Source organism: Gossypium hirsutum, chromosome D13 (genome assembly GCF_007990345.1).
Source record: "Gossypium hirsutum isolate 1008001.06 chromosome D13, Gossypium_hirsutum_v2.1, whole genome shotgun sequence".
In the NCBI taxonomy this organism is placed as follows: domain Eukaryota; kingdom Viridiplantae; phylum Streptophyta; class Magnoliopsida; order Malvales; family Malvaceae; genus Gossypium; species Gossypium hirsutum.
This window is the reverse complement of record NC_053449.1, coordinates 498012-522410: the sequence shown is the minus strand read 5'-3', so window position 1 is coordinate 522410 and position 24399 is coordinate 498012. Positions and strand designations below refer to the sequence as shown.

At 30.7% G+C, this 24399-nt stretch overlaps 3 protein-coding genes and 1 pseudogene across 4 annotated transcripts; 2 read left to right on the top strand and 2 right to left on the bottom strand.

Moving 5' to 3' along the window:
- Positions 1 to 1425: 1425 nt before the first annotated feature.
- Positions 1426 to 4448, bottom strand: LOC107935485 (high mobility group B protein 3). Of its 2 annotated transcripts, none has more exons than XM_016868102.2 (7): positions 4227 to 4448; positions 3911 to 4069; positions 3086 to 3173; positions 2899 to 2985; positions 2288 to 2332; positions 1919 to 2010; positions 1426 to 1823 (listed from the first exon to the last, which is right to left on the bottom strand). In XM_016868102.2, exons 1-7 carry the CDS (start codon positions 4307 to 4309, stop codon positions 1793 to 1795), a joined length of 585 nt encoding a protein of 194 aa, XP_016723591.2. In that variant the 5' UTR covers positions 4310 to 4448; the 3' UTR covers positions 1426 to 1792. The 2 variants fall into 2 exon arrangements, with proteins under 2 accessions (XP_016723591.2, XP_016723592.2); XM_016868103.2 differs by having other exon boundaries at positions 1426 to 1820; positions 4227 to 4406.
- A 2255-nt stretch (positions 4449 to 6703) lies between these two features.
- LOC107935525 (uncharacterized) lies at positions 6704 to 7527 on the top strand. Its single transcript, XM_016868135.2, has one exon. It carries the CDS (start codon positions 6882 to 6884, stop codon positions 7413 to 7415), a length of 534 nt encoding a protein of 177 aa, XP_016723624.1. The 5' UTR covers positions 6704 to 6881; the 3' UTR covers positions 7416 to 7527.
- Positions 7528 to 13446: 5919 nt separating this feature from the next.
- LOC107935496 (LOB domain-containing protein 15) lies at positions 13447 to 15005 on the top strand. Its single transcript, XM_016868115.2, has 3 exons — positions 13447 to 13775; positions 13900 to 14167; positions 14461 to 15005. Exons 1-3 carry the CDS (start codon positions 13762 to 13764, stop codon positions 14815 to 14817), a joined length of 639 nt encoding a protein of 212 aa, XP_016723604.2. The 5' UTR covers positions 13447 to 13761; the 3' UTR covers positions 14818 to 15005.
- A 2235-nt stretch (positions 15006 to 17240) lies between these two features.
- LOC107935491 (peroxidase P7-like) lies at positions 17241 to 19487 on the bottom strand (annotated as a pseudogene).
- Positions 19488 to 24399: the final 4912 nt, after the last annotated feature.

The window sequence follows — 24399 nt, the reverse complement described above, 5'->3', positions numbered from 1 at the left end:
CTACTTTAGTGCAAAATGTTGATTTCCATTTTGCCCCAAATTTCACAGTTTATACAATTCAGTCCTTTCTCAATTAACCCCTCAATTGATCTAATTTTTCTCAATTAACACTTTTTACAACTATTTTAGACTACTATATAGCCTTTTATACTCAAAACCGCAACACCAAACCCTACTTATAAACTTTTTCACAATTAAGTCCCTAAAATCAATTTCTATCAAAATTACTTAATAAAATCATCATATAATAAAATTAAAGCTTTAATTCCATATTCATTCATCATAAAAATTCATCAGTCATCAATGGTAACTCTCAAAATCAGCCATGAAATCAAAAACTAATGAAATAATTAGTTGGACCTAATTGTAAAAGTATCAAAATCACAAAAATTAGAAGAAATAATCAAGAATTATACTTACATGATTCAAATATAGAAAAACCAGCTTGGAGGGACTCTTCAATGGCGTTTTTGGCTTAGAAATATGAAGAATTTCCTAGAAACTCTTTTAATTAAGATTTGTATTTGTTAATTTTTACAAAATTTCCAATTTTACCCTTATTACTTCACTTTTTCAGATTTTTCTTCTCTTATGCCGTCTCAACTATCACATATTGGCATATTTATGACTTAAGTCCCTCCTTATTTATCACTTAAGCTATTTAATCACTTTTTAACAAATTTTACATTGTTTTCAGTTTAGTCCTTTTTAATTAATTGACCACCCAAACATTAGATTTTTCTAACTAAACTTTAATACCAACTCAATGACACTCTATAAATATTTCTAAATATATTTATGGCTCAGTTTATGAATTTGGGGTTCCGATAACTCATTTTCGATTCTAATTATTTTAATATTTATTCCTAGTACACTATTCACTATTTCAAAAATTTCTCTAATTTCACATTTAACTTATTCTTACTAAATTAATAATATTTTCTACTCACTTATCGGATTTAGTGATCTCGAATCACCGTTCCGACACCACTAAAAATTCAAACCATTACAACTCTCCCCCTTTTAAGAAATTTCGTCCTCGAAATTTATATAAATTTAAATTGTGTTATTTTCACAAGGCATCAATCATCTTAAATATTTAACTTTTTACCTTTACCTATATAGTTATTTAACCATGCGACTAAATTGGTATAATGAATCAACTCGACACCAACTTATTCAGAAGAAGTATTAAGAAACCAAATTTAGAACAAAACATAAATCTTAATCAAATGTATTTACCTATTTAAATTTCGTACATATTACTTTGTTATTATTATTAATTTTAAATCATGTTTAATTATTTATTAGATTTTATTTTAAAATGATTTCCATGAGCTTAGCCACAAAGGCATAATTAACTATTATTAATACAAATTATTTTACTAAATATTTTCTAATATCATTCTTCAATTTTCTAACAGATAAAAACAAACATAACTTCGATAAAATATAGATTATTTTATCCAACCCAACATATCACCTATTCATTCCATCAACCAAACTACATAGAACTAAAAAAATATAGACAAAAAGATGCTTCCTCTATAGCCCTTGCCACTCACCTGTGAAACCCCCATTGCCATTGCCACTGCCACTGCCACTGCCAAGTAACAAAACAAATACCAATCTGCTTCGAAGGCTAAAACCCCTATAACTACTTTACAATAGCCAAATGACTTGCCTTAACAAATGAATCAAAATGGCACACTTTTTTTTTTCCACCATTGCCAGTTGGATAAGGTCCCATTGACATGAAACAAAAAAGGGTTCAACAAAAACCAGAACATCTTCAAGTTCCGCCCTCGATAGCAGTTTCCCTGCTTCATGAAAGTCATAACTTATTGGTCTTGTGCACAATATATGATTGCGGTTAAGTTAGGTAATTGAACTGAAATGTGGGGAAGACTTCGATTACCGTTCAGTTGTGTTTAAGCTCTCGAATCCTCCAGAGTGGTATGGTTCACTATCATCATCAGATGTTTCATAGTACCCATAATCTTCATAGAACTGTAAATTCAACGAATAAGAGGTGGCAAAAGAGGGGGGAACTAACATAATCAATCGTTACATTCACTGAAGCTAACTCAACTCTAACTAAGTAAACAAAATAAATCTGGGGGAGAACCAACACATGATTTACATAGTGAAACTCAAACTTCAGTGCTCAAAGGTTTCAGAGCCTCAACTGGCAGGGGAATGACTTAGTTTAAGCACAAGTAGATATACAATACGTAAATTTATCTATATTTGCTATGTTTTTTGTGCTCCAAACATATATACAAACCTGATCAAATTTCCCAACCATTGCTGAATCAGCCTCATCATCCACCTAAAGAAAAGAACTCATTAATAACTTCAAATACGATGCAAAACTTTGTTCCATTTTGATGTTTGAACAATAGATAAGCTAACTTTCAAGTTAAAAAGGAGAAGCCAATAAGCACAAGAACAGCAAATTTTTAACAACTGATTAGGGTGAAAGATTTAGAGAAGCTAATTGTCAGATAAATCACAGCTATCATATATCATTCTTACTTTTGTGGACAAAACAAAGAAAAGATACTAATTCTTACTAAAAAATCATTGAAATGCAATTGTGATGACAATAATTGACAAAGATAGGGGGAAAACCAAGTGGCAACGTAGATTATGTAAAGATGAGAGGATCATGAGTTCAAAATCATTCATCTTTAGTATGCCTTAGTATGCCCCTATTCATAGTTCTGAATTAAGAATCTACAGAACAAGTTCCATGATCAAATATTCAGAATGTATCAGCATTGCTATGAAAGCACAACAAACAATTTCACCAATTACACCAACAACATATTTTGGTCGCTCTAGAAAGTTTAAATTATACGAAATTAGCATTCATAAACTCTGACTCCCAGTTACCTTTACAATATTTTTATCCGCTTCAGTCATATCCTTCATGTAGGCTGAGTTCAACTTTCCAGCTTGAGTAACATATGGTTTCCTCTCCTATTAAAGAAAATACTCGGGACGATACTCAATACAAAATTACAACAGAAAACTTCCAATGAAAAGTTACGACAAAGTGGGAGGAGCAAGCGACCGATACCTCCTCGCTCATGTTTTTCCAAGTTTCGAACACCTTCCGATCAACATCAACCAAATTTCCATTCTTGTTGGCTTCCATAAAGCTTTCCCTAGGAAACACACCAGACAAAAAGCTTAATTCAGTTTACTCTGTACCATTTTCTCACCAACAAACATGAAGGTCAAATACATGTATATACATAAATATAATAAGGGGAGAGAGATTGGTTTTCCTGATTCGAACCTTGAACTTAATGTCAACCAAGAACAAATCAACAAAGGTAATTTTGCATTGAACAAGTGGCTTGGTTGACAATATGAAGTTCAAATATGGTTCACAGATCGAATGTAACAAATCATATGGACATACAAATAAAAAAAGTTGTGCCTTCTATCAAAAGAATAATAGACAAGCAAACAAGAAGTATTCAAATTTGACAAAATATACATTGTATGCTACAAATACAACTATAAAGCAGATATAAGCAAGTCCAGTATTGTCCCCAGTCGGAGTTTTGTCTCCAAGTGCTCAAACAGGTGAAACTAAAGAGTTTGTGCATAGTTTGACCCGATCTTATAACCTATGGCATATATGTCAGTTATAGGAGAGAATGCTACCACTTGTAGGGCAAACCCCCGATCAGAGACAACACCGAACTTATTAATGGTTCGACCTCTCACCACTAAATAGTGTAAATGCATGGTAAGGTTCCAATCCCCTCTTCCCTTGTTAGGATTTATCAAATATACCAAAACTAAACAACCTTAAATATATATATATAAAAACAAATGGACAAATATAGAAGAATCACAAGTAAAATGTGGAATCAAAATTGAGAAATTTTACCAGAAAATATTAAAAGCCGATCTGGGTTGCAAACGAACCATTGGTTTGACAGCATTTTGAGTTCCAGAAATGCCCTTAAACTTCTTCAACTCTTTCTTTTTAGGCCCACATTCGTGCATATCAGCCAAAGCAATCGCCACCATGTCACCACAAATATCACTTCAACATTCATAAATACGTAATAATATCAAAAACCCAATCCTCAAAATCACCAACGAAAAAAAAAGCAATGAAGCTTAGAAAAAAAGTAATGATCATTGATCAATTATCATCCTTCAAAAATAATGGCAAACTAATAGTTTTAGGTATATATTACCACTTCTGGAAGGCACTGCCATTGGGTGAACGGCGGGGGATTGTAGCATGGACTCTTTTGCGAGCCCTTGGGTGATTCGCCATTGAAGCTCCACTTCAAAAAAAAAAAACACTCTGCAACTTCCTCCACTTTTTTCACATAAATAAGTTAAAATAAAGAATAATCAGTGAATTATGGCCACTTCATTTTGGTAGTGGAAGAACATCATTAGTTTTGTCATTTGTGGGTCTTGCTAACGTACGCCCACTTTGATATATTATGCAATTATTTTGTTTTGGTCCTTCAATATTATTACAATTAGTTTTTTACCACTGCATAGCCTGTATCTAATAAAATATATTAAATTATTTTACGATCAGCCCTATATTATTTATTCAAAACTATAAATTAATTATAATATTTTTAAATAATAAATACAATCAATTTATATAGAAATTATTAAAAAGTCTAATAATTTAGTTTAAAATATATAAATTTTAAAATTATAGAAATTAAATACAATGAAAATTTAAATAAATTAATTTAAATTTATAAAAAAAAGGGAGAGATACGCCACTTATGGCAATAAGAGTTTGTGTAAAAAGAACATTAAATAAATATAATAAAACATAAAAGAAGTGAAAAATACTCAATAAAACTAAATTTGAAAAAAATACATAATAAGTATGTTCGGGTGTTTTATTAAAAAGTAATGCCTCGTACTGATTAAGTCTTAGTTTGATTGGTATGTGTATTGTTGCCAATGCAGGAGGACGTGGGTTCAAGTAGGTTGAAGCGCATTCTCCTCCTATTTATGAGTTAGAAAGACGTTATGGATAGTTATAGATATTATGTCAAAAAGAACAGATAGATGAGAACCTATTATGAGATTACCAAAAAAATGGCTCAAATTGTATTTATGTGAAAAGTTTAAATTAAGTAATAAATAGGGATTATTTAGGTGAAATAGAAAAAGAAGGATGGCTCAAATTGTATTTATACCACAAACTTTTTTGTTCTTTTATAGTATCAGCGCAGGTTAGCCGATGCTAAACTGCACTCAATAAATTTGCGCGGGAAGAGAAAAAAATTGACCGAGTGGTAAAAAAAATTATTTTCCCGCGGTGGTAAAACAAGGACAAATTTTAATTGTGAAAGATATTTTAACTTTCATTTTTAAAATTATGTGTTAAGCATATTTAAATTCACCACCTCCCACGATTTACAATGGTCGAAGTTTTGGATCTTGTAAGTTCGGGTTCAAATCCTATTATCTATAAATACAATGTGTTGGTTTGACTTTTCCATTGCTCATGTACGCATTCTATGAGTTTTGCTTGATCCTTTTGGTTTTTATCTGATTTTTATTTGATGTATCGTGTATTGTATTAATTAGATTTGACATTGTAACTAATTGAATGTATATTTATCTTACATAATAATCAACCTCCAAATTACCATAACAATGAGTGAACCAACCAACTCAATTAAAGGTAAATTTAGATGAGCGACGCGTTTACATGTAATTAATGTAAAAACAACAGTAATGATAAAATTAAATATCATTACAATATTATAACGCGAGACAAAAAATTAAACTAAAAGCAATACCTCACCCATTTAAATCTACGCTAATTAAATATATTTAAGTTTTGTATGCTATTATCTACACATTTCCATAAAATCTGCTACGCAATTCACTTACACACATATCAAAGCCAAAATAGGACTGCACGATTTCCATGGAATCCGCAGTAAACAAGGTAACTAGTTGAATTCATGCCCAAATCTTAAATTTCTCCAACGCATTAAATATATGCTTAAAATTTTAAAGTTTTGGTTCCGACTCAAATAATAATAGTTAAATTTATTTAGTTATATTCAATTATTAATTTTGTATTATATGTATAGTTGTAGGTTTAGTTCATATTCTCCAATCGAATCATTCTAAGTCTTTTGAATTTTGAAACTTTAATTTGGACATAAACGACAACCGTTAATGCATTAGTTGAAATTTTAGTAAGTAAAATGTGAAAATAACAAGTTGACATGACACTACACATAATAATATGTTTGCTGCATCAAATTTTAACGGTTATTGTTTAGTGAGGATTGAAATTTTAGAATTTGAAAAGTATAGAGACTAAAATGGTCAAATTAAAGTATAAAGAGTTAATTAGTAACTTTCATAAAATATTAAGGATTAATAGCAAAATTTAAGATATATATACAGGGAGGGATCCCCTTACATTTTATATCTTTTTATGCGATTAATATTGTGCATGTTAATATTGACATAAATTAAAAATTAATTGTCAAATAATATGTTAATATAGACAATATTTTAGATCGATATGATGGAGACATTAGATCGGTTCAAAACTTTACATGCATAATAAGTATAATAATTATATCGATAAATTTAATAGTTGAATCGTTAAAATATTAATCATACAAAAAATATAAAATTATATAAAGCTATTTTAATTTTATTCCGATGTAGGTGGATGGGTTTAATTTACAAGCACGATAAATTCAATTATAACATTAAAATTTTATCATTATATATTTTTAATTTGAAAACTTGGGATCTTTTACCAGCCTTCGACTTCGGATCTTGAGCCCCCACCTTTACAAAACTAAAGATCTACTAACAGTAGCTCATCAGTTTTCAATATGTCAAGTGATAACAGTAATAGCCATGAATTGCAACCTCAAAAAGGTCTCCAAATCAAGCAAGATGACAAGTTCTTTAGCAGGCTAATGTCCAGAGAAACTTCCATGGCCAATTCTTCTTGTAGGATCTACTATGGTGGAGCTTCCGTTGCTGTTCCATTCATGTGGGAATCACAACCTGGAACCCCTAAACATACTTTTCGTGACAATGTTCTCCCTCCTCTAACACCCCCTCCTTCGTATCGTGCCTCGTTCGAGTCGAAATCGAAGCGGAAAAAGAGCTTGAAACCAACCCTTTTGAGCTCCATCTTTGCTTGTTTGAACTGCGGTGCTACACCATCTTCATCTTTGGCTAATGCTTCTATGAACCGTGAGTTGATTGAAAGACGAAGGAGGTGTTTTCCGTGTTCAAGGTCATCGGTTCATGTCTGTCTGGATGATTATGGGGAAGGTATGGGATCGCCAACTTGGACGTTGTGCTTTGGGGTTAAAACAAGGAACGTGAACGAGTTAAGAGGATTATTTCAGGGATGAAGATGGCATTGCCTGTCAATTGTTAGCCATTGGATCATGTCATCGAGATGGAATAATTTGTTGATATTCCTTTTTCTGATTATTTTCCATTTTATTTTTGGTGTATTTTTAGAGAGATGCTATTGTGGAAACCGGAAAGTAAAAGAAAATAGTATCAATTAAAAGTATTTATGATCAGAAAACTTATATTAGGATAATCCTAAAAATTATTATTATACACTCATTCATATTCAACCCATTTTTCAAGTCTAATTAAATTATTTAAAAACATAAATAATTAAAATAAAAAAAATTAAATAATATAAAAATTTTAAAAATTACAGAATTCTTGCTACTCAAAATTCAATGAAATAACAAGCTAACATGACACTTCACATAGCATAATTTAACTTAATAGATTTAACAACTATTATTTGAGTCATGATCGAAATTTTAATATTCGAAAAGTATAACGATTAAAAAAGACTAAATTAGAGTATATAAACTAAATTCGTAAATTACACATAATATAAAGAGTAATAGTAAAATTTCACCTAAAGTAAAATATATTGCTACACTATTCTCCGGGTTTATTTTCTCTTGGCTAATGTCATTAAATAAACATGTGGGATGAATTAATTCAATATCTAGGACTATTCATAATTTCTCTGCAACCCATAAATAAAAGGACAATGCACTTCAGCGCATTCGAATCCATGTCCTCCTATATTAGCAACAATGCTCATGCCAATCGATTTAAGACTTTATCGACAACTTAAGTTAATTACTTTAGATGCTTTTTTTTAATTGAGTAAATATATATTTAGGATTCTATAATTAATCTAAAGTGAATTTAAATTAAGTGATAAATTTACCTCAGAAAAATTCAAAACTGAATAAACACAAACTAAATAATAAAATTTCATGGACTCTATTTCAATAAAGTTGACATTATTTTATTTGATTTGGAATATGTCTTATGTTTGGAAATTAATTTTAATTTAATTAAAATTAATTAATAGTCCAAGTGGATTAATTTCTAACTCAATGGGTGAGGGAAATTTGATTGGCCCATGAGTAAATAGGCCTAAGAAAGCCTAAAAGTCGACTAAGGGTATTCTTTTACCCTAGGTGGCTAATGGCTAGACTTGCTTATGGGTAGTTTAATTTATAAAGGTGTAAATAAAAATATTAAATTTAAAAAATAAGTCTAAACAAAAAACTAACGTCGGTTTAAAATATAGGTTGAGCCTCGAGTTTGAATATATTATATGATGTTATTTATATATATATTATATAATTTATAATACAAAAATTAAATTTATAATAATAAATAATATTATAATGTAAACATTAAAAAATATTAAAGATATCTATATATAAATTTTTAATAAATTCAAAAATATATAAAATTACTAAATGTTAATGTTAAAAATAATATGTGTGAGTCTAAAATGAGTTTGGGTTAGCCATTTGCAATATAGGCGAACTTAAATAAGATTTTAGACCCAGTTTTTAGTCGAACCAGACTTGAACAAACATAAATTATATTAATATAATGTTTAAACTAAATCTGAATTCAACTCGACCCATGAACAATTCTACTAATTAGTAAAGTGCTATGGTGAGAGAGTTTCTCAACATTATATATATACATTTTTCGGATAAAGTTCTAGGCATTGTATGGGTGAAGCTAAAAGGAGTTAGGCTGGGATTTGGCCCTTAAAATGAAGAAATTGTACCTCTAAAATTATGAAAAATTATAAGATAATAAGTGGTAAAATTATATTTTAGCCCTTTTAAAATTATAAATTTATGATTTAATCCTTCAAGAACTTATAAAATTATAAGTTTATAATGAAAGAATTGTATTTTGATCTCAATCATTCATCAACGTTAATAATAGGGCCTATAAATCAGGTGACGTCGATTTTAATTTCTAGCTACATGTTGAACTTTGTTCTTGACTTTTATGGAGCGTTGATCAAGGTAGTAGCCAGGATATCTTCTTGGAAGGGTCGCAATAGATGGACAGTACGGTGTAATGTATTTAGTTTACTATTTGTCTCACGTTACAGTATCGCTACAATGTCTAATCTCATCGCCACCGCTATTTTTACACTAACCGCAAATAAACGCACCACCCATTTAAACTCACCATATCAAATACTTTTGCTTAATTTAAACCCACAAAATCCTTAAATGAATATGAAGAAAGTCAAAAAGTACCCGAACGATAACAAGTAAAAGTCTGCACATTATTCAAAGCTCGATCATTTAAGGTATACTAGTTTGACTAACTTAATTAGGCCAAAAAGAATATTGAAGGAGTTTGTAAATAATGATCATATTCCTACATAACAGTTAGGTCCAAAGTTGATGTACACTTTAATTTTGCAGATAAGATGCATGCATTTTGACCTATGCTATATAAATACAGATTTGATACGAATGTTTGTTTGGTATATAAAGTTAGAAATTCATTATGAAGTGTGAAGTGTTAGGGTTGAAAGATGGTGGTCAAGTCCTTTGATTGCATGAGTAAATAGTGAAAAGTGGGCAAATTGTGGGAACTTGAGTTCAAAAGGAGATATATTGTTAGGTTGGGTGTGAGAGAGGAGACTGGGGGCAAATAGTGAGCCTAAAAATATGGGTCAAAATAACAATTGGATGGTGACATTTTCCTTGCAATCTAAGCATAGTTATGCCTTTATTTAATCCTCTCCATTTCACCACCCACTTTGATATAACATTTCTCTCAAATTATAGCCAAGCAAAACAAACCCTTTTCTCAAATTTTGCTAATAAAGAATAAATGGGAATAAATTTCACACATGACGAGATTTAAATCGAAATAAAATTTAAATTAAAACACATAATTTTCATTATAGGATGAGATTAAAATTTAGTATTTCGAAATTCCCAAAACTTCCTCATTTGAGTTTATTAAGTGTGCAATTTTTTTTATGAATTATACAAGTACACGTCAAGATTAATAGGATAATTATTTGGTATATTGACAGTAAAAAATTTTAACTTCACATGTGAGGTTAAGATTATCATGTGTCCTTAAATTGTATTTAAAAAATTAAAAATTAAATAAATAGTAAATGTGACAAAATCTTAACTTTACTTTTGGAGTTAAAAATTCCCACCGATTGTGTACAACATAATTACCCAAATTACTATATAATTAAACCATGGGTAATTATTCTATACATTGCTAGCGGAATAAAAAAAAACCTCTACAAGTAGCTTTAGAATGTTGCCACACATCTTTGTAAAAAGAATAGCATCATAAACCCGCTTGTGGAGTATAATAGGGATTTCACCTGCATTATTAGTGTGCCTGATGTAAATAAAACGTATAAAAAACAATGGTATAACATGATATCTGCTCTTTTTGATACAATAGCTAAAATTATCCATAGTCCCTCCTCAACCTTTAAATAGGAGGATAATGAATTTCAGTGCACTCGAACCCACATCCTCTTACGCTGACAACAATACCAATCAAACTAAAAATCAATCGGTAATTTTTTCTAAACTTTTATACAGTTTAGAGTTGGAATTAGCATTAATTAAAACATCTTCATAAATAAGGGGGCAGCTATCATTGTCACCATGTCTAAATATAAACATATCTTGGCCATGGTTCAAACAACAAATTGCGGGTAGTACAAGGCAATTCTCATCACGATTTATATTCCATTTAGGGCAACTAAGATATCCCAAAGATTATTAATTTAACAGGTGATGGGTTCTTGATTTTGACAAGAAACTAACATGCCTGCCCTTAACCCTAAGAAACCACAAATTCCTTTGATATATGTATATATATGTGTGATCATCAATATATATCTACTTCATAACCTAACCTTTGATAGCTTGTTTTAATTGCAATATTGTTAATCATTAACATGCAAAAGGGGTTGCCAATTTGTAATTAAAGCCACCTAAGTGCATGATCCTTAATTAATTAGGGTCGGTTGTACAATTTTTCCATTTTAATAGTTGTGTAGTTTATTGGTAGGAGACTACCTTTTACTCTCTCTCTCTCTTTCTATAGTTATGAATATTTTAAACATTCATGTTTGTAATTATTTGTTGTATATGATAAATATGTATTCAAATAGCAAATAAGTGTTGGTGAAATGGTACGACATATTGTATTTTTAAGGGGATCAATATTGATTCTAATCTTAGAGTCGACATTGTTGAGAGGGACACCACGAACCTTGAACATAAATCGTAAGTGGAATTATTGAAGGGTGGGTTACTCGTCAAAGTTCAAATGCCTTTTTGATATTTGAGAGTATTAAGATAAAATATTAAACTTGAAAAGAGCTCGTTTAAAATATAGATTGAATTTGGGATCCAATATTCAAAGCCCGCGATATTCTTTACGTTTATAATAGGGTGTTTATTTTCTTTTCATTTATGTATGTGTAATTTATGTTATATGAAAATTAAATATACTATAGTATAATATAAAATTAAAAATATTCTCAAAAATATATTATATTAAAAAATATGTTAAATTGCTTATATTTAGGAATTTAAATATATGCCAACGAGACATTGGTACAGTTGGTAAAGATAAAGGGGTCTTGAGTACTCGACTTCAAGACCCACCATGCACTATTATATGCGTGGGTCTTCGAGTCCTTTCATGCACGATTTGTTAAATATATATAGTAGTATAGTAAAAAAAACATGCATATATATAATTACTAATTATTAAATAAAAATAATATATTTTTAAAAAATTAAAAATAACATGGGTGGGTTTTAATTAGCTTGAGTTAATTATTTACAAATATGAACGAATTTAGGAAAAATCTAAAGCTCATATTCCGGTTTGTACTTAGTTTGGACAACTATTTATGATAAGATAATTATTTGATACACAAGTGGTGGTAAGTTTTTATTTCACAAGCGGGATTGAAATTTTGCCATGTGTCATTAATAAATAAATAAGGCATGTGGCAACATCTTAATTCCGCTTGTGGAATAAAAACTTTCTATTATCATTGTACCAAATAATTATCCTTTAGGGTATGATTTTATTTTTTAAAAAATTATGTAATATCGATACCATACATAAAACTAACTTGAACCCGTGAATACTTTTAAATTATCAAAACTTATTCTAATTATTTCATATAATTAAGTTGGAATATATCTCGACAAATTCACAAATAAGTTAGAATAAATCTAAAATATAATCGACATATCATAGAGACTTGTCCTTAAAACTTCAAAATCTTTTTTTTTAGAGAATTACGATTACAAATACAATATAATTATAAATACAATATAAATATAAAATATATGTCCAACCAATTACAATATAAAATCAATTTAGTACAAAGCACAACGAACATATAACTGAAACAATAAAACCAAACAAAGCCTACTCATTACACCCGACCCAAATTTTAAATTTGATATTACACTAAGGAATTAAATTAATTTGGAATTAAGCTCTCTTCATCATATATATGTTAGAATTGTGTGACTTGAATCATGTTTAATTCGGCTTGAAAAGTTAAAGCGCAACTCATTTATTAAAGAAATAAAATAGAGAGGCAAAATTGAATTTATAGGGGTGAAGGTCCAAAGGCCGCAATACGAACCTTGCCGCACAAGTTGAATTCGTATAAAACTATACTTCTATTAAACGGGTTGTTTAACCCTTAAAAATTATGAATAGCTGCAAACCTCTTGTATTGTTGTTTTTTAATATTAGTGAATTTCTCCTTATCTACTCGCGATTTTTCTCAATAAAAATTTCCTAAGTAAAATTTGCATGTTCTTATTTTTCTTTATTATTACTTTACGATAATTTATACTATCATTATTGACCGATAATATAACAATATACGTATATAAACCACATGGTTAAGTCGTATTTGAATAATTTGATTTTCTTTTTTTCTAAAGTCAAAACATTTAAGGATTCCCACGTGAGCAAGCAGTGATAGAGCTGGCATTCATACAGTACAAATAACAACATATAAATATCCTCCTCAATTTCTTTCACACCACTTTGCTTCCATTGAAGCTCTCTCTCAAACCCCTCCTCTTATTATATATGTATACACATATATATATTAACAATCCCAAGAATCAACTTTCAGAACCCCCAATTTAGCTTCTTCTAGTAAAATACACATATCCTTTTTGCCTATAATATTCCCAAATTTTATACAAACAGTAGACCATACATACCTTTCTCTTGTATACCTTGCCTTTTAAGCACCCCTTTCCTTCATTTCTCCTTTTTCTTCCGTCTCTTCTCTTCTCTTCTCTTCCTTTCACCCCTGAGAAAATTTGTGTTCTCCATTTTTGAGAACATGCTTTAATGTCCAGGGAAAGGTAAGTGCCATCTTTTAAGTTTTAAATGAACTTTTAGTCTTATACATGCATATATATATGTGTGTGTGTGTATATACACATATTTGTAGTGATGGGTTGTTGTTTTGTGTGTGCGTGTGTTTAGGGAGAGATTTTATGAGATAGGCAAAAAGATCAAGAGAGAAGCAGATGTTGTTTCATTTGGAGGTCATCATCATCAAATGGGAAGAAGGCACATAATGGGTTCTCATGGAACCCTAAATACCATTACACCATGTGCTGCTTGTAAGCTATTGAGGCGTAGGTGTGCTGAAGAATGCCCTTTTTCTCCATATTTCTCCCCACATGAACCCCAAAAGTTTGCTTCAGTTCACAAGGTTTTTGGTGCTAGCAATGTCTCAAAGATGCTTATGGTAATTATTTCAAAACCTTAATCTTGAGTTCGAGTTTTATTTTTAGGGTAAATTACAGTAGAGGTAACTTAAATATAATTTTTTTGTTACTTAAATTATGAAAAATTAAAAAATAATCATCTAATTATATGAAAACACCCAAAAATCTGAAATAGTTGATTGAGAAAAAAGATAATTGAAAAATTGAGTGACTATAACTTAAAAAAAACCGTAATTGCGTGACTAGCAATGTAATTTATCCTTATTTTTATTCTGTATCATCTGTGGGTTATAACTGTTGTGTTGTGATTTAGGAAGTACCAGAGAATCAACGAGCCGACGCGGCAAGTAGTCTTGTTTACGAGGCGAACGTAAGGCTAAGAGACCCTGTTTATGGTTGCATGGGTGCAATCTCAGCTTTGCAACAACAAGTTCAATCTTTACAAGCTGAGATCAACGCAGTAAGGGCTGAGATACTGAAACACAAGTGTAGGGAAGCTAATCTTATACCCTCTTCTTCTCATTTAGCCTTGCTATCTTCCGGGGCTGTTTCGATCGCCACACCACCACCAATGCCACTGCCACAACCTACCACGGCTGCAGACTATAACACTATATCAGATGAAAACGTTACCTATACTTTGGATAACAAGTATTACCTAGACAACTGAAATTTAAACATTATACCCTTTTTTTTTTCTTTATTACAAAGCAAATGAAATAAAAACAAATGAGTACTAGTTTCATTGCTTTTTTTTCTCACACAAATATGCCTTTTACCTATAATTGTTGGTTGATGTGTATCTTTCTTCTACATTTGTTTCTTTATATATATATATATTGAATTACTTGTTTTCCACTTCTTTTTACTGTTGTCTCTAGTGATTGATATGGACACTACCATAAGGGGAATGGATGGGAAATTAATTCCATTTTTTTCTTAGTTAATTCATTCATTAAATTTGTATACCTCAACTCTAAAACTTAATTTTTGGGGTGTAAAATTGGATCCTAGTTGAACTTCTGATTGTGTGTGTTGGGGAAAGAACAAGTGTGAACTCACTTCACGTGAAGTATGAACTATGAGCACATGCTAATCTGTGCCATTGAAGGATCCAATGGTATTATGAATTCGGGGGGACAAAAGGTATAGTTGTGTAGGCTAGAATAAGGTATTTTTTATATAAATATATAATGTGGGTTCTTGGAAGCATGCAAATATATATATAGGGGTGAAGTTAGAAAAATTGAAGGGACTGAAATTAAATTATACATTTTTACGAATGTAATTGTATCATTTTAATAGTTTATATCTTTATAGTTTTTAAATAATTAAATCAAAATTTTATCATTTGGGGGGCAAAGTACAATTTTACCATTATAAATTTAAAATTTTAAGGGGTCTAAATAAAAAAATTTCCATTTTAGGAGGTCAGGACCCTGCCAGCCCCTTGATTCATCACTGTATATATATATTAGTTTTAGATAAATAACTCAGACAACAAGTTTACTAAGCAATCTTTCCGATACAACACTTGATTTAAGCCTGAACTACCAAATACTGACAAGATAATTACAGCTTCACTGTTGCCTAATAGTTTACATTCACTCTCTCCAAAATCTTTTATTTACTTAAATAATCTTTTCGAGAAAAAATAACAAGGTTTCATTATATCGACATTTTCAAAAGAAGATAAGCTAACTTTTCAATTTTGAAACAAGCTAGATACAAATAGAAAATCAACATATTATCTCCTTATTTCATCTCTTCATTTTAGAAATCATAAGCTGCCTTAAAATTTTGATCACCATGGTTCCTTGCAATCAACAAGATGTAGAGTCTAACCAATTTTGAACTCTTCCACACCCTTCAAAATTACCTCCAAAGGATTTGACATCACCCCAATTTTATCTAGTTCCTTTGTATATTAAATATTTGGTATTTGAGCAGATTGAGTCTTAGCTCGATTAACATGGGATTGCTGCCAGTGCAGGAGGATGTGGGTTCGAGTACACTGAAACGCATTTTCCTCCTATTTAAGGGTTGGGGAGGGGCTATGAGTAGTTTTAAGTATTATATAATATATATATATAATCAGAACCTATAAAGTTTCTAACGTATTTATTTTATTATAATAGAGTTTTGTGTAATATGAATTTTATATATTTGAATTATCATCTATGGTATATATAATATAAGCATGAGTTTGGAACACTTTTAAACTAACAAAATACCGTTTATTGTTTATTATTGGTTTAAATACGTCAAAGGTCTTTATATTCTTCTGAAATTTAAAATTTAGTCTCTATAATTTTGAGATACTGAGTCCCTATACATTAAAAATCTTGGTCCCTTCGTCAATTTTACCATTAGAATTGGTGATGTGGTATTTATAGAAAAAGGTAAAATAACTCTTTTATCCCTCAACAGTTATATTTTTTTATCAATTTGGTCCTTAATTTTTAAATAGATTCAGAGTTTGTATCATCATTTAAAAATCATTTTATACTAACATTTTATATACATTTATAATTAAATTAACATAAAATTATTTTTAATATATAATTAATATGATTTATAATATAAAAAATTTATTCAAATTTGATTTAATATAAACCGAACGAATAGCTCAAAATTTAGAGAGACCTTATTCGTTATTACCAGTCATGAAGTAAATAACATAATTTTTATTTTGAAAATTTTTATATTTCTTACAATTATTTAAAATAAATTTTTAAAATGTATTTTTATTTTTAAAACTTAAAAGTTTGTTCATATTTTCAATAAAAAATATAAAAATTGTGAAAAAATAAAAATCAATGCATCAAATAATTGAAGAGAAAAGATGGTATAAAACCGTGATTCCACGTCATGCTTATCACTTTCCAATGGGAGAATCAAGAGCAAAAATTTGATTTGTCATTCTCCCATTGGAAAGGGATAACAGTGATGTGAAATTACAGTTTCATACAATCATTTCTCATAAATCATATTTTTCCTCAGATTTTTAGTGTTTTTAGTTTTATTTGAATTTTTTCAGGAAGAAAAATCTAATTTATCATTCTCTCGTTTAGAATGTGAACAAGAATAAGGTGGAATCATAATTTCATACAATTTTTCTTTTATTAAAATGTTGCCTCAACATTTATTCCTTAACAATTACAATCTAAATTGCCTAACAAAAAAAAACTTGAATTTTTGTTATTCAAAAAACCAATGCATCAATTAATTAACCCTTCTACAGTTCTTCCTGATCTCTCCCTTTGTTCCAGTGAGGGGACTAATGTCTCCCATCTTGATCATGGCAGCAGCAAAATCCGAACGAAAGGATCTCAGGTTGTTGATATAACCCCGAACAATGGAATTCGTGGGTCCGCCACCGGTGAACAACTGTTGATCGGAATGGAGGAGACCTCTTCTATCGATTAGGTTCTTGAAATAACTGTTATCGAAATACGTCGGCGTGTGGATATCGAGGGGTGCCAAGTTGTTGTCACCTGATCCAGTTGCCCTCGGACAGTTTCTTTGCCTTGTTCGAGCAAATGAAGAGTCGATGTTGCTCTCGTTGTATATCCGTGCCCTGAATGTTGTACACCATGCTTGTCCAATTGTATGTCCCCCTGAATTTACAATAGCATTTAAAACAATTCAGGAGAGAGCTTAAGTGGTAGCGTGCTTCCCAGGCCGAGTCAAGCTATGCACAAATTATTCAGTTTTTCATAGTTCCAGGGGCGACACCAAGGGCAGGTAAGTGCTATGCTTCTCATCACCCCAAAATAGAAAATTTTCCCGATTCAATCCTTTTAAAAACTAGAAAATATAAGTTAATGTTGAAATTGCATTTTAGCATTCATAATAATATATTTCATTTCGCATTCCTGACAAAATTCCAGGCTTTGTCCATGCATGGTTCTGTTTGTTCAAAAACTCTACGGTGCTCCCACTCTATGAACCAGCAAGAGGTTTCGATAGAATCGGTAGATAAAATCCTGAGCCAAATTTCTTATTTGTATTATAAATTTGTTTTAAGTTGAATGCTTAACGAACCGGATAAAGCGACCAAGTCCCGGGGGAAAGTCCATGAGCACTGAATCTGGAAATGAGTTGATTCAAGTTAGAAGATGGAGAAGGAATATTGTTATTAGCAGCAGCTTGGCTTGCAGTCCTAGCATCTCTTCTCCCCAGTTTCACATCCCAATAAGGGCCTCCAAGCTTACCAACAACAACAAAAACAAAAGGGTAATCTCTCAATTACTTGCTTAATTTAAAATTTAAGATGTACTGCAAGTTCAAGTTTCACCAAGAGTCTCATTTGTTCAGTAATATGAAAGTATCACTTTCACCTCTCTATGAAACTCATCAGGCAAACAGGAATTTAGGAGCTTACAATTGTAACAGAGTCTCTAGCAGAAAGAGCCAAGATATCAGCACATGAAAAAACACCAGGGCAAACTATCTCGACGGCAGACTTGATGTCATCGACCACATTGAATCCTCGAGCAGAGTTGCGATTCGGGGCAGCATTTTTTTCTCCGATGAAGGACGATGTGTCGTCTAGTAGAACCGATCCATCGCATCCCTATCATCAACAGCAGTAACATATAGTAATCTTAGATTTAAGAAATTAAATATTACTACTAAGTCAAATGCATTAGATAATACCATTGAGGTCAAATTTGTGTCTCTTTTTATTTGAAAAGTTATTTACTCCCAAGTCTCTCTTTGACATAAGTCAAATAGTCGGATAACGATTACATCAAGGTAGTTATATAAAGTGAAATGATGAAATTGTATTTTAACTATCATGAAATTATATAACTTAATTCTAGTTTTCCAAAAGATTTTCTAACTTCAGCTTTGGGTAAAACCATGTACAAACTAAAGAGTTTGTGCATGCTGTCCCATCAATGATCTACACGACATAAGTCATGGGGTTGAGTCAAAAGATTGTTTTATTTGTTCAAACACTTCGAGGTATTCACACTCTATGAATCCACAAAACAATAAAATAAAAAGACAAAACTCCAATCAAAGACAATACCAAACTCGTTATAAGGAGGAGGAAGAGAAGAATTACATTGACAAAGCAGTCATGGAAGAACAAGCGAAGCAAAGAAGCACCCATTCGAGCCTCTTTCATTATAGCAGAGTGAACAATGAATTTCACAATCGGTAACAAGTTGGGGCATGATTTTGAGTAAAAATTGGTTGAAAGCTTAGCATTGGTGCTTCCATGGAACAACACAAGGAGAAACAAAGTCAAACAAAACTTGGAAAAACAAGAAACAATAGAAGCCATTGAAACTAAGTAAAAAAGAAATTATATGTTATGGCTTTGAAACAAATTGTGGGAGAACATTGGTTTTTATAGAGAGTGCTCAAGCTATATTACCCAACACGTAGAACGTTTAAAACTAGTGCATGGCAATTTTTATTTTTTATTTTTTTATTTTCTTTAACGTGTATCAGAAACAATTAAAGTAAATGGTAATAAAATTTTCATTTTGCTTAATTAAAAATATTAAAATGTGGTGATTAAATTATTTTAAAATTTTCAATTAAGTTATTGTACTATTCAAAAGTCTTTATTTAAGTCATCAGGTTGTAAGTTTTTTTTTTTTAAGTTTCACTAGCAAGCTTCAAGCAATGATTCAACGATTGGTACAATGATTCACAAATTCGTGACATCCAAAGTTATTTTCATTAAAAAAATGAACTGTAGAAGAGAGGAAAAAAGAGAATGATTCACAAATTCGTGACATCCAAAGTTATTTTCATTAAAAAAATGAACTGTAGAAAAGAGGGAAAAAGAGAAAGCCATATAACATTGATTTTAACAATCCAGTAACTTAAATAAAAACTTTTGAATAATTTAGTGATCAAATTGTAACTTTTTTTAGTTAAGTGACTAAACAAAAAATTACCCATAATTTAGTGACTAATGGTATAATTTACCCTAAAATTTTTATCATATCTGTTCATTTTTTATACAATATCTAGAACTATCCATAGCCCCTCCCCAACCCTTAAATGGAAAAATAATATTATTCAACACACTTAAACCTACATCCTACTGTACTGATAATAATATTAATACCAATCGAACTAGTATTCAATCTACGACTGTTGATTGAATTATTAATAAGAAAAAGTATAATTATTTTAGACTTATCTAGTTAGAACGCGTTTTTCATTTGAAAAAGATGCGTTGGTGATGTGATTGACATCAATTTGTCAAGGAGCTGTGTAATTGGTAGCAATTTTTTCAAAAGCCATGTCACAAATAGCTCAAGTATTTATGATTTGGTGAAGACTTCATATTCATATTTATGATTAATTAATATATTGCATCATTTGACTACTTCTCTTCAACATTACGTATGTGCATATATGAATTTTATATTTTATGTATTGTTAGTGTATAATTTCAATTTGCATTTCATTTCGTCAACTCGATTAACTCTTGCTACTGGTATGATAATCAGTGATTTTTATCTCGAAAAATTCACTCGAGTTCAAATTTTTAAGTAGACAACTCCCCCAATTATCATTTCATTTTATTAATTAATTAATCATTATAATCAAATTAACTAATTATTCTCGAAATTTCCAAATCTCCAAAATTCAGCCTTTATCAAGTGAAGGCTTCACACTAATATCTTATTTGGTAAAATATCGTTGGATGATATTATGATGTAATTTTTTGTGAGTGCATTCTTTTTCCATATAGGATGTAACATGACAAAACAAGCTTTGCTATGTTTAGAGCCTGGAGGTGTAGGTTATTTATTTGCCAATGTCAAACATGTAAGAGAAAATGCTTTATTTTTGTTAAAAAGCACATCAAGTTTGTTTACCTGAATGTCCGCCAATTTATGGATAACGTGGAATTTATGTTCTCTTGACGGTTGGGTCGAATGATAAGGAGTTCAATATTTTTTAAGTTTCAGATTTAAATTTTATGAATGAAGACAATAACATTTAAGAGAACTTGTTTCTAATTTAGGGGCGAATTTAAAGGATACACAGAGGCCTTGGCCGCCTCACAAATGGAAAATTAGCATTCCAATCCCCATAAATAATGTAATTATAAATTAATATATGGTAAATTGGCACTATAACTTCTTTCAAAATAATGAAATTATAAAGTAATAACTTGTACTAAGAGTTAGATTGTACTTTGTCCACTCTACTAAAAAAATTGACAAATTAGTCCTTATACATTAGATCAATGAGCAAATTGGTCTTTCTGTTTAAAATTCCATCCATTTTTACTGTTAAAAACTGGTTCTTGTATATTAAAATAAGGTACACATGGAACGCCACTTGTGACTTTTGGATTATTTTACTAACCACGCTAGTTTTTAAAAGTAGAAATGGGCAAAATTTTTAATAGAATTTATCAGTTTGCTCTTTCATCTAACGTACAGAAATTAATTTACTCATTTTTTTAGTAAAGGGAACAAATGCAATCCGACTCCTAGTGCAGGGGACTCCATGGTACTTTTACCAGTAATAAATGATAAAATCATATTTTGAACTTTCAAAAAATTAGAATTCAATTCCGATCCTCTAAAAAATTTCTTAAATTTGCCTTATTCTAGTTTAAAAATTCAACTCAGCTCAGAATTTAATCAAAGTTCAATATAATTAAACGAATAATGAGAGATATCTGAAAAAAATATTTTTTTTTATTATTTGCCTTGCACTTAAAAGTCTACCATGGTGTTTTCTTTTTTTATCTCATAGGATATGAATCTAGAATAAAATTGACGTGATGAAAAACCTCTCGTCATTTTTCTAATGAAATTCTATAAATACAAATGATAGTGACAGTTACAATTATATAAAATGATAAAACATAACTTGATTCACTAAACCAAAAGTTTAGTGGCGAAGCTGAGGGGCTGGCAGGACTTCGATCCCTCTAAAATGAAAAATTTTCCATTTAGACTTCTTTGTAATTTATAAAATTTTAAATTAGTGATGGTAAAATTGCATTTTGCCCTCCAACATGATAAAAAATTGATTTAATCCTTTAAAATATATAAAAATATATACTATTAAAATGATGAACTTAATTTCGAGAATCGGAAATTTTTTTAACTTCCCTGCAAAAGTTGAATTAATTACTTTGTATGCATGGTGAAAAAGCTTGATTCCTTAAACCAAAAGTTTGGTAAAAAGGAGGTTGACACATTACCTCTTCAAATCAAAATCATTTGAAGATAAGACTTCAAAATTTTAATCAAAAGTGTTGTTAATTTAGTTGGTTGATACAATAATCTTTAAAAAGTAAGATTTAACGAATTTGAATATAATTCTTAAAAAATATATTAATAATTAAAAGAAAAAGAAAAAAATATGTTGCACGCCGTCTTTTTCTTTTTGGTGATTTATAAGAAGAGGGCATAACCCTAACAGTAATGCGATTAGCGCAACTAAAACTCAGGTTATACTTGGGGCAATGACACTCTAACCATTAGGCCAATACACGGGGTTCTTGCACGCTATCTTTTTAACATTTCAAAACATTGATTCCTTCCACATTGTTCCTTAATTTCTAAGATTAATTTAAGATATTAGGGCTATACGTAAAATTATCATTACATTGACATGTAATTTCATAAATTTTGAAAAGATTAAAGATCCTTTATTATTTTTGGGAGGGCCAAAGTAGAGCTGTCCATGGGCTGGGCCGGGCCCGGAAAAAATTTTCGGCCCGACTCTTAGGCCCGGCCCTGGCCCGGCCCGAAATATGGGCCTAAAATTTTGCCCAGGCCCGGCCCGAAAAAAAAGAGTAAGCCCGAGCCCGGCCCGGCCCAGCCCGATTTTTAATAAACACAAAAAAAATATTTTAAAAATAAAAAAATAAAAATATTTTTAAAGTATTTTAAAATTAAAAAATAAAAATAAAAATATATATTTATTATATTCGGGCCGGGCCGGGCCCGGGCCAAAAAAGTTGAGCCCGAGCCCGGCCCATTTTTTAAACGGGCCTCGTTTTTTTGCCCAAGCCCATATTTCGGGCCTATATTTTTACCCGAACCCTCCCATATTTCGGGCGGGCCGTCAGGCCGGGCCGGGCTGCCCGGCCCATGGACAAGTCTAGGCCAAAGTCACTACATACCTTTATCTACGCCCCAGTTGGTAATTAGTCCTAGAGTTCAAGTTTCACTAACTGTATTATTTAGTAGGTAATATATAAATATCACTTTCAACCAGGAGTGAATTCAAAATTTTTTTAGTGAGGGTCGGAATCAAATTATAAATTTTTTGAGAGGTCAAAAAATAATTTTATCACTGAATAATTTATGATTTAATCATTTCTAAACGGATTGAATAGAATTTTTTTTTAATTTTTGGGGCTAAAGTGCAATCTTACCCCATATTAACTTATAATTTCATCCTTTATGAATAGACTAAACTGCAAATTTTCCATTTTAAGAGGACCTACTCCCAAATTTCAATCTAATTTCAACCCTCCATACTCCGACCTTAAACTGGATTAACCTCCCTCAAACTTTATCTAATAATTATTTTTCAAGTTGTCATCCCACTTTTTGTTTTGATCTTTCTTGCGTATCCATTTTGTATACTAAAGTAGTTATGGATATATCTCAACGTTAACGCATCAATGCCTGTTTTTGTTTTCTTGTACACGTTAAAAAAAGCTCCACTCGCACCATCAAGCAATAAGATGAATATAAGGTGGAAGAAGGGACAACTCAAAATTTCGTACTTCTCTAAGACATAGTGAGTTGGTTGGTAGAAACTTGAAAAAGGGAAAAAAACAAAGCTACATGGAAAGAGCACATTTTCATGTCACAAACATATTTAGAGTATGGTGGCATTATGACCACCTTGGCCACACTTCAGATGGGTTTATCTTATATCATCGATAAATATGTAAGATTTCATCATCGGATTACCATATTTGGTTCAATAATGTGATACTATCAAAACATTGCTAAAGTTTGGTTGATTTGAAGTTGGGAAGGAGTTTTATAGATCAACTAAATCTGAAAAATGAAAAAATGTGAGCTATGAAAGCGTCAGACACTCTGATCGCTCTTTGATGCTGAAGTTAATGGAGTGACATGAACAAAAAAAATATCCATAGAGACCTTTTTATGCTAGAGCCCAAGGTGCCTTGGGATTGGCTCCTGATTTTGCCCTTGTTTGTAGCTTTCCTAAGTTAAGAAGGATGAATACATACGGAACTTGTTGGCACAGAACGAGTGAAGTGTGT

Excerpts from the sequence above, each read along its gene's own strand:
- LOC107935525 (XM_016868135.2), top strand. The coding sequence starts at position 6,882 with ATGTCAAGTGATAACAGTAATAGCCATGAATTGCAACCTCAAAAAGGT.
- LOC107935485 (XM_016868102.2), bottom strand. The coding sequence starts at position 4,309 with ATGGCGAATCACCCAAGGGCTCGCAAAAGAGTCCATGCTACAATCCCC. Across the intron at positions 2,986-3,085 it reads GGAAAAACATGAGCGAGGAG|GAGAGGAAACCATATGTTAC; the intron begins GTATCGGTCGCT and ends TTTCTTTAATAG. Across the intron at positions 2,011-2,287 it reads TGGTTGGGAAATTTGATCAG|TTCTATGAAGATTATGGGTA; the intron begins GTTTGTATATAT and ends TTGAATTTACAG.
- LOC107935496 (XM_016868115.2), top strand. Across the intron at positions 14,168-14,460 it reads ATGTCTCAAAGATGCTTATG|GAAGTACCAGAGAATCAACG; the intron begins GTAATTATTTCA and ends GTTGTGATTTAG.